The sequence below is a fragment of the Poecilia formosa genome, unplaced genomic scaffold, assembly GCF_000485575.1.
Source record: "Poecilia formosa unplaced genomic scaffold, Poecilia_formosa-5.1.2 Scaffold72, whole genome shotgun sequence".
NCBI classification, from domain to species: Eukaryota; Metazoa; Chordata; class Actinopteri; order Cyprinodontiformes; family Poeciliidae; genus Poecilia; species Poecilia formosa.
In genome coordinates, this window is record NW_006800011.1 from 1,874,893 (window position 1) to 1,883,965 (window position 9,073).

Genomic DNA, 9,073 nt, shown 5'->3' on the forward strand with positions numbered 1-9,073 from the left:
TCAGAAATGTTCTAGAAAAATTAAGGGCATTTCTAAGCTTGGACTGTCGAAAATTTGCCAGAAAAATAAATGTCATTTCGAGTTTTGAAACTCAGAAATCTCCAAGTTTTCCCCCCAAAATGTTTGATTTACTCTTCCTTTTTTTTCTCTCTATCGGGCCAAACGCCATCACAGAAATCGTGAGTTTTTCCAAACCAAAACAAAGTAAAACGTTGGTAACATCTTGAAAAACAGACGCACTGATTGATTACACTTTCGATTTGCAGCTGTGAACCCGTTTCGGTTCCGACCCGAGGAACCCACCTGCATCGTAGAAGCTGTCCAGCACCGCCGTCTCTCCAAAGTCCAGCCGTCCGAAGGTGACGGTGGTGAGCAGGGCGCTCTCCGCGTCGCAGGCTCTCTGCAGGCACTGCAGCGCCCCGGACTCCGGGCTGCTGGCCATAACCGCCTTCAGCCCGTCGTTCAGGACGTAAACAACCCGCAGGGAGCGCTGCTTGGCCGGCGGGCTGGGGCTGGACACCTCGCCGCGCTCGGACGCGCACACCGCGGCTGCGTGTTCCCCCGCCATATCGGCGACCTGCGCGCTCTGACCCTGATCCATGGCGAAGAGAGTCCGCTGTTTACCTCCTTCCCTGGCTGCCCGTCCCGTCCTCTGCCGGCTCACCAGTGGAGCACCTGTCCTGGCCGCAGAGGAGCGTGTCTGGGGTTGTCCTCCTGCATCTCCGCCTCATTAACTCACACCGATTATTTCGCACCAGGACGCCCGCTTTTCCACCCGACTGGATCCGACCAGATGAGGAAAAGCAGAAGGGGGGGAGTCTCATGAACTCATGAAGTTTAATTGTTACTCTGAGGCGTGCAGGTCTGTCTGGTTTAAAGTTTCCAGAGTGGGAGGCGGCTGACTGAGCCTGCAGGCCAACTCTGAAATGTTATCACTCCTCTGCTGTCTAAATATATAACTGCGTCCTGCTGGACCAAACACAGACAGGGGCGCTTCTGGCATGAACATGGCCCAGGGGCAAGCGCATCCTTCTGCCGACAACCACACATCAACTCCTTCCAACAAGACAACTACACAAAAATAGTAACTTATCAGAAAAAAATAGAACCAACCAAAGTAATACAATAAGCCTGATCCCACCTATACTGTATTTTGTGATTTTGTCTCAATTTCACCAAAGAAAAACCAGTGTAACCAACTTACAAGCAACTTTTCAGCAAGATAAAAGGGCTTGTTTTATGTAAAATTTTCTTAATATTGATGACAAAGTTCTAGTTCCACTGGCAGATTATTTCACTTATAACATGGGGAAATTGTTTTCTTATAAGTTAATTTATCTGTCACTGGAATCATGGCTTTATCATCAATATTATGGAATTATTTACTTAATACAAACTTCTATATCTTGCTGAAAAGTTATTTGTTACATCTTATTTCAAGTGCACTAATATTTTTGTAGTAGAAACCAGGCTAAAAATAGTAGGATTTGGTGTTTTTTGGGATTATGAAATAAGATTTTATAATAATGTCTTTTCTTGTAATTACAAGATCCAGATCTTATTATTCTGAGCTCTTTTCTTGAAATTATGAGAAAATTATGAGATCTCATAATCTCATAATTATGAGATCTTATCTCATAATTATGAGATAAGATCTCATAATTATGAGATTTCTTCTTGTATTTAGTAGATCCGGATGTACAAACCATAACTCTGTGTCACAGGGTGTTTGGTAGCACTGACTGGTCAGCTGATTAACTTCCTCATTACTGTTTGACAAATTACTACAATTTGACCCAAGAAGGTTTGTAAGTTTTATAACTTTTTCTGCCAAATATCACATAATGCACTGCATTTTAAATTTTTTCTAATTAAAAGCACAATCAGCAATGTATTTTATTTGGATTTTATGGGATATGCGCTAATTTGTGGTGCTGTATGTGAAGTGGATTATTGTTCAGATATGTAAATGTATCTGAATAAAGGGGATTTGCACTTTTAAGTTTTATAAATATAAAAAAAGACTGGAAAACATATTGTTCTCAAATAAAAATGCAACATAAAGTACCACAGTTGTAAAGTAGGAACAAATGACAACATTTCAGCATTTTTTTTTCTTTTTTTTTTCTCGCTGCAACTGCAGTTGAAAATCTTTGTTTGGAATGAAACAAAGATTTCATTCCAAACAATCTTTTGGAATGAAAAAGATTCCTAGTTTGAAGACTAGGAATACTTTTTCTAATATTTCAATCATTAAAAATATTTTCTGGTTTACTGATTACTTGACAAATGAACTTTTATCTGATTTTTTCACGTCAAGAAATGCTGCTGTTGCTAAAATCCAACTGTGGTTTTTAGCAACAGTTGTTACAGCAACTTCTTCTTTTGTTCACTGAAACATTTCATTACTTTTTAACTCTCTGTTTCTCTAAGTAAACCCACTCTAATTTATTACAGAAGACACACACATACAGTACATAATAGCCTCTTTATTACACTGAAATATAAAAGTAAATATATATATATTCATTTATCACCATCTTGGAGAGAAAGGACCAAGTCAAGAAAACAACTTGTAGCCTCAGTTGTAGCAGTTTTCTCTTTGTCATATGAAAAGACAGAAAAGAGAAGAAATAAAAAGACTTATAATCTGAAACAGGAAGGCCACAGTGACGGGTTGTCATAGATTTTGTGCACACGTAAGGAAGGGAGGCAAAAACAGCTGCACATGCTGTAATACAAAAACCACACATAAGCACACACTTTATCTTCATCTACCCATGAGGACCTGGAACCTTCTACATTCACTTAACCCTGTTAATATTCACTGAAAAGGAATGGTTTCTGTTTGTTCATGCACTTTCAGTTATATGTTTTCATGTTTACACAAATAAATTATTTATATCATCTTAAATGTGCTTCTTAAAGTTTTCATTAATATTTCTCATTTCTGTAAAGGAAAAATAAGATCTGTTTTTAATGCCAGCAAAATACCAAAATATCCCATATTCACATAATGTGATTATTGATAAATGACATGGTCTTTTATTGGTGATTTTTGTTTTGACCTGCTCCTGTTTGAACTGTAACTTACTAGTTGACCCCCTCTGAATGCTGGATAAATGCAAAAATATCCTTAGTTCAGTTTTAATGTTTGGCTTCCAGCATAGTACATATATTTTAACAAGATTAGGATTTCAAAAATTTAAAGTCAGCTTTATTTGACCATTTCTGAAATCAGTTTTAATGTGTATTTATAGCACCCAAAGCTGTCAAAGTTTCAACTATCTGACCAACACTGCCAACCTCACATAAAAGTGGATGAAATCAGATGTGCAATTATATAACTGTACATCTTTGAAAAGCAGAAGTAGAGCCTTCTGCACAAACAGCAAGAATGTAGCAAGCCGTTGCTGCATTTCTAGATGGTAAGTGAACAAAACATTTGTCTTTTCCAGCAGCCATTGTACAGCGCATACAGCGGTAAAAGTAGCTGACCAAACAAGCTGGAGCTCCACTTAGGTTGCTTGGTGACAGGCTGAGTTCGGTTAGGGTTGCTAGGTAACGATGCATTGTGACTTATCAGGAGCTTTTCAAACAGCTCGTTTTCCAGACACCAAAACACATTAACCTGTTGCCAAAAAGTGTATAAGTACCATTCTTAAGAGGTTCTGCTGTTTTTAGAAACAATTGAAACCCAAATGGAAGAACAAAGATGCACAAAATGTTAATTTTGCATAAAAGGTCCCCTTTAAATTTCACCTAAAATCTACAGCTAGTTAGCTGAAGCCTGGATGCAGTGGGTTGGTCCAACTGGTCAAGAACCACCAACACACTGGAATGGATACACACCCTAACAAAATGTATTCAAAATATATGGACTATGCTGGTTCAACAACTTCAAATAACTACCAATTCTGCCAAAAAAGAATAAAAATGAAAAACAGGATTCTATGTATATATTTTGACCTATTTGAATACTTTTGACCCTGTGTGGATTAGAGGAAGAGACAACATATACCTGCTTTTATGTTTCAAGACATGGCTGCTTGGTCTGCTGTCTTTTCATAACCTCTAAATTTCAGGCAGTGTTGCATTCAGACCGCTAACTTGATGCAGAAGAAAAATGTCCTTTTAGCATATTGAATGTCCTGGATGAATATTTGTTCTAACAATCAACCAGAATGCTTAAAGGGTGGTTAAACATAAAGCAAAAATTGACAAAATATCACAGCAAGGCAAAAAGTAAACTAAAGTATTGTACGAACTGATGTCTTCTTTACTCAGTAACTTTTAGAGGAAATTACTGTGAGTTTTTAATCATTATAAATCACAGCCTACTTCATAGGCTCATAAAAAATATCTAAAATATTAATGTTAAAAGATTTTGAATGCTTAGAAAAGGACATTGTGCTATCATTGGTCCCTTGTTCATGTAGATTTAAACAATAAAAAAGTAAACAAACTTACTCATGGCACAAAAAATGAATCTTATGGTTTAAACTAGTTTAAGTGCTCAGAATTTTATTTTTTGATTAACTGGAAATATAGCTTCTAAAAATGTCCCCATTTTGAACCTCAATACGTCAGGTCCTCACATTGCATGAAAACAAACATACAAACGCACACACACGCACACACACACACAGACACACCCATACACACACAGACTGGAGGTGAAGGCCGCGAAGTGGACGCAGAACTGCACAGAGGTCTTTTGGTCAGACCAGGCTACAGAGGCTGAAGTTTCCTTCACTCTGGGAAACTTAAAACAGTACCAGGCAGCCGCGGCTCCAGGGGCGTCCTTGTACCAGTGGCACAGCGAAGATAGCAGTAAACCAAACAGAGAAGCCTCTTTAACAGAAGGTAAAAAAGAAAGAAGTAAACGCAGGATAAGGCGGCTTAGAGGGGAGGAAATGTGGCTGAATCCGTGGTGCTGAACCGTCGGTGATGGTGGCAATCGTTTGGCACAAACTTAGTTTTGGCGGAACTGTCAAAACCAACAGTGAGAAAGTTAATCTTTTTCCTTTTTTTTGTTTGTTTTTTGTTTTTTAATGTGGCCTCAGATGTGATGAGAAATCGATTCTTCAGTCCTCATTTGGACAGGCTCTTCTTTATGTGCTCTACTTCCACCTGTGAAATAAAGCCAAGATGCTAGTTAATACTGCACATTGTTTGCAAAATTTAAAGGTTTGACACTGATGCAGTTCTTGGAAAAAGTTTCACACCTTTAACTTATTCCCTCGGTAAAACTACAAGCGGTTCATAATTGTGAAGTAGAATGTAACCAAAAATTTCCTTCTATCCTGTCTGTGTGCACTTCATTGAAATGTTGGAAAAAGCAAAATTTCCTCTCAATCCATGAGAAGAGAAATAAACATTAGTAAATTATTTTCTTTAATTTTAGAGATATAGGAAATATTAACACTTAAAGTAAGGAATGAACCGTTTCACATGTGTAAAGCAAAACCTAACGACAAAAATACAAAAAGTCTTTTATACGCAGTCTCCACTTTTCAGACCTTTATTTCTAAAAAAACATTAAAATCTGTGTTCAATTGTTTCTCTTCACAATTATGCTCAACCTTGTGTTGATACTTTGAAATGTGGAAAAGTTCAAGAGGTATGACCACTCTGAATACATATAGGTCAAATTTACTGTCTGACCTGTAAACTAACACGTATCTTCTTCTCCTCGTCCAGCGCGTTGGCTAGCTGCTTCATCTCCTGCCTGAAACGCATCACAGTAACACTTTAACTTTCTTCATTTCCATGAAGGAAAAACAAACAAAGAGAGGCCCAGCAGGCAGCCTCACCTGTGCTGGTGCTTCAGCAGCTCTATGGAGGCTCTCAAGTCTCTCAGTTGGTTCCTGAGTTCCTCCAGCGTCGGCGGCGTCGGCGTGAGCGGCGACTGCCGGAGCTCCGGGGACGGGGTCAGACCCGAGGAGGAGGACGGGGAGATGGAGCGGTGGCAGGAGTTAGGCGGGGGTAGGATGGCGGGTTTGGGTAGCGGGGCTTTAACGTCATGTACCTGTGGGAAAAAAAAGATGATTTAAATATTTTAGCATCACTTGATAGAAGAAAACTACAGTGGCCCTGAAGTAGAAACCACTTCAACAAATCATTAAACAGAAATTCAAAAACACAAAAACATGAACCAAGCACAACTATTAATTAAGAAAATAAATTAACAAAGCCAAACTAGAAATTAAGAAAACATAATTCCATTAACTAACTAAAAAACACATCATTAGCATTAAATTAAGAAAACACAACATTAACTAAGCAAAACTGCAAATTTAGAAAATACCACAACATTAATAAAGCACTACTAAAAATAAAAAAATCACAACATTAACTAAGCACACTGCAAAAACAAAATCTTACTGAGTGATTGTAGTTTACTTTCTAGTGTAAATATCTTAATGTACTTGAAATTAGACAAAACTAACTTCCAAGTAAGTTTTCAGACAGATATAGGAGTTTATTTTAGGTCAATAATTTCTTAACATTGATGAAAAATAACTAGTTTTATTAGCAGATTATTTCACTTATAACAAGGGAAAAATGTCTTGTTACAAGTGAAATAATCTGCCAGTGGAACCAGTTATTTTTCATTAATATTATAAAGTTAATATTAATGAAAACAAGCTCCTATATCTTGCAAGTTAATTTTGTCTTATTTCAAGTACAGTAAGATATTTACACCACAAGCTAGGCCAGAATCACTTGGTAAGATTTTGTTTTTACAGTGCACAACTACAAATTAAGAAAACACAACAACATTAGTTGTGTTATAATGTAGCACAACTACCCCCAAACAAATTTTTTTTTCTTTTTAAATATTATTTTCAATTTGTAGTTGTGTTTAGTAATTTGTTGATATTTGCACTCCAGGGCCTCCGTAGGGAACAGAACTGGAGGAAAATATAAACTTTCGAAAGGAAAATTAATGGTTTGGCTCCATCTGCTGGCCAAGTGAAGAACAAAACAAAAACCAAGAGGAGGAGCAATGGTCTTACTGGGATGACTGGGACTGCTTTCTTGATGGGGACGGACTCCTGGTCGTCTTTCCTTCTGTCCTTCCTGTCCTCCACCGTGGGAGACTCCAGCTCTGTGCTGGACAGAGACGACTGCCAAAGAAAATAATAGCAGCTGAAAATCTAGAAACAATCAATAATCCAACAAAAACGATAAATCTGATCAAGTATTTTAATCCAGTTTCTATTTAAAATATCATAACACCTGAAATACGACAAAACTAACTTACAGGTAACTTTTCAGCAGCTTAGAGGAGCTTGTATTAAATCAGTTATTCCTTAACAATCAGAGTCCTAGATTCACTGAGATTATTTCATTTATAACAAGACATTTTACCGTATTACAGGTATTATGACTTTATTCTTGTATTATTTTGACTTTATTGTCAAAATACGACTATATTCTTTTATTTCGACTTGATTCTCATATTATTTCAACTTTATTCTAATAATACTTTGACTTTGTCATACCAGCTTATACTTGTAATATTTTGACTTTATTCTCTTATTATTTTGACTTTATTGTCAAACCAGTTTACTTTTGTAATATCATGACTTTATCCTTGAAATGTAACTTATTTATTCCTTTATTTATCTTTTTTAATCATAGTGCTACTCATGAGTATAATTTTTTGTTACTCTACCACCACTGGTCTAAACTGAAGCTGAATTCTGATTTATTGCAAATAAATGTAGTGACAGAGGTAACTGGAAGTAGCTGGAGTGTATTTTAGTTTCGGAGTCGCACTTCATGCCTGTGCAGGTTGTCTAATAGAAACCTCAGGCTGTGGTTTTGTGACTGGGGCAGGAGGTTTCCTGAACACTCACAGCTGCGATGATCTGGGAACGAGGCCGGCGGTCTGTGACTCTCGGCCGCGACGCCGTCGGGTGGCTCAGCTTCTCTGTGGAGGAGACGACCGCATCCAGGTCGAGATCTGGACACAGAAACAGACATTCGGGGTCAAGGGTCAACTTAGTTCGTTAGCTAGTTAATTATCGATTTATTTCAAGTCATAAAATGGAAGAAAATGATGCATACTGTAGCCATAAGTAGGTAAAAAAAGGAGTATATACATACAGTATATACATACAGTAAGAACAAGACATTGACTTAGTCATCAAATTCATGGTTTATATAATAACACTGTATTTAGACATAAACAAGAATTTACTTTATTTACTCCCACTCACTTTTCGTATCTATAAATTGTGAACCACTGTAAGTTGAGATTTAGCTATTTGAGTTTTTCATGATGCTTTTTTTTTATATTTTACATATTTGTTAAAACAGCCACTAAATTGTGACAGTTTGTTGTGAGAGATAATTTGTGAAAAGATGGATTTCCTCCATCGCCTCCCTGAACTGCTACTGACGTCTGAAGAAATTAACCAATCAGAGCCGGGAGGAGGGTCTTAACGCTGTCAATCAACCTCATGTACTTGATAATACCAGAGAAATAACTTAGGTAAAGGAAAACTGTTTATCCATCGTCATCAGTGGCCAAGCTAACTAGCATTAGCATTTGCGACAGGCTATGCTAGCTGCAGCGTAGCAGAGAATGAAGCATAGCAGAGAATGAGGAAGGTGATTGACTCTCCTGGCAGTGGAGCTAGTATTTTGACTCTGATTTGGTTGTTTCTGGTTTACACTGGGAGAAGGCGAAGGAGCTTCATTTTTTTTTACAGATTATCTGTCTCATAGTTTACTGTCACAACATGGTGACAGTTTTAACAAATATGTAAAATATAAAAAAAAAGCATCATGAAAAACTCAAATAGCTAAATCTCAACTTACAGTGGTTACCATACAATTTATAGATACGAAAAGCGAGTGGGAGTAAATAAAGTAAATTCTTGTTTATGTCTAAATACAGTGTTATTATATAAACCATGAATTTGATGACTAAGTCAATGTCTTGTTCTTACTGTATGTATATACTGTATATACATATACTCCTTTTTTACCTACTTACGGCTACAGTATGCATCATTTTCTTCCATTATATTACTTGAAATAAATCGATAATTAACTA

General features: G+C 37.1%; 2 protein-coding genes across 7 annotated transcripts in view; both read right to left on the reverse strand.

The window, feature by feature from the left end:
• The window catches only part of map3k15 (mitogen-activated protein kinase kinase kinase 15), a 33,454-nt gene extending 32,351 nt beyond the window's left edge, over positions 1 to 1,103 (reverse strand). The window contains exon 1 of one of the 3 annotated variants that reach the window (XM_016673273.1): positions 304 to 1,102. In XM_016673273.1, coding sequence (XP_016528759.1) covers positions 304 to 601 — 298 coding nt within the window. In that variant the 5' untranslated portion in view covers positions 602 to 1,102. Of the gene's footprint in view, positions 1 to 303 lie in introns of all 3 variants that reach the window. The other 2 variants (XM_007555720.2, XM_016673274.1) reach the window with 2 other exon arrangements.
• Positions 1,104 to 2,469: 1,366 nt separating this feature from the next.
• sh3kbp1 (SH3-domain kinase binding protein 1) overlaps positions 2,470 to 9,073 on the reverse strand; it is a 71,038-nt gene continuing 64,434 nt past the window's right edge. For all 4 annotated transcript variants that reach the window (XM_007555724.2, XM_016673265.1, XM_007555723.2 and 1 more), the window contains 5 exons: positions 7,869 to 7,975; positions 7,023 to 7,133; positions 5,817 to 6,031; positions 5,668 to 5,731; positions 2,470 to 5,133 (listed from right to left, as the gene is read on the reverse strand). In XM_007555724.2, the coding sequence (XP_007555786.1) occupies positions 5,095 to 5,133; positions 5,668 to 5,731; positions 5,817 to 6,031; positions 7,023 to 7,133; positions 7,869 to 7,975 (536 nt within the window). In that variant the 3' untranslated portion in view covers positions 2,470 to 5,094. The remainder of the gene's footprint in view (positions 5,134 to 5,667; positions 5,732 to 5,816; positions 6,032 to 7,022; positions 7,134 to 7,868; positions 7,976 to 9,073) is intronic.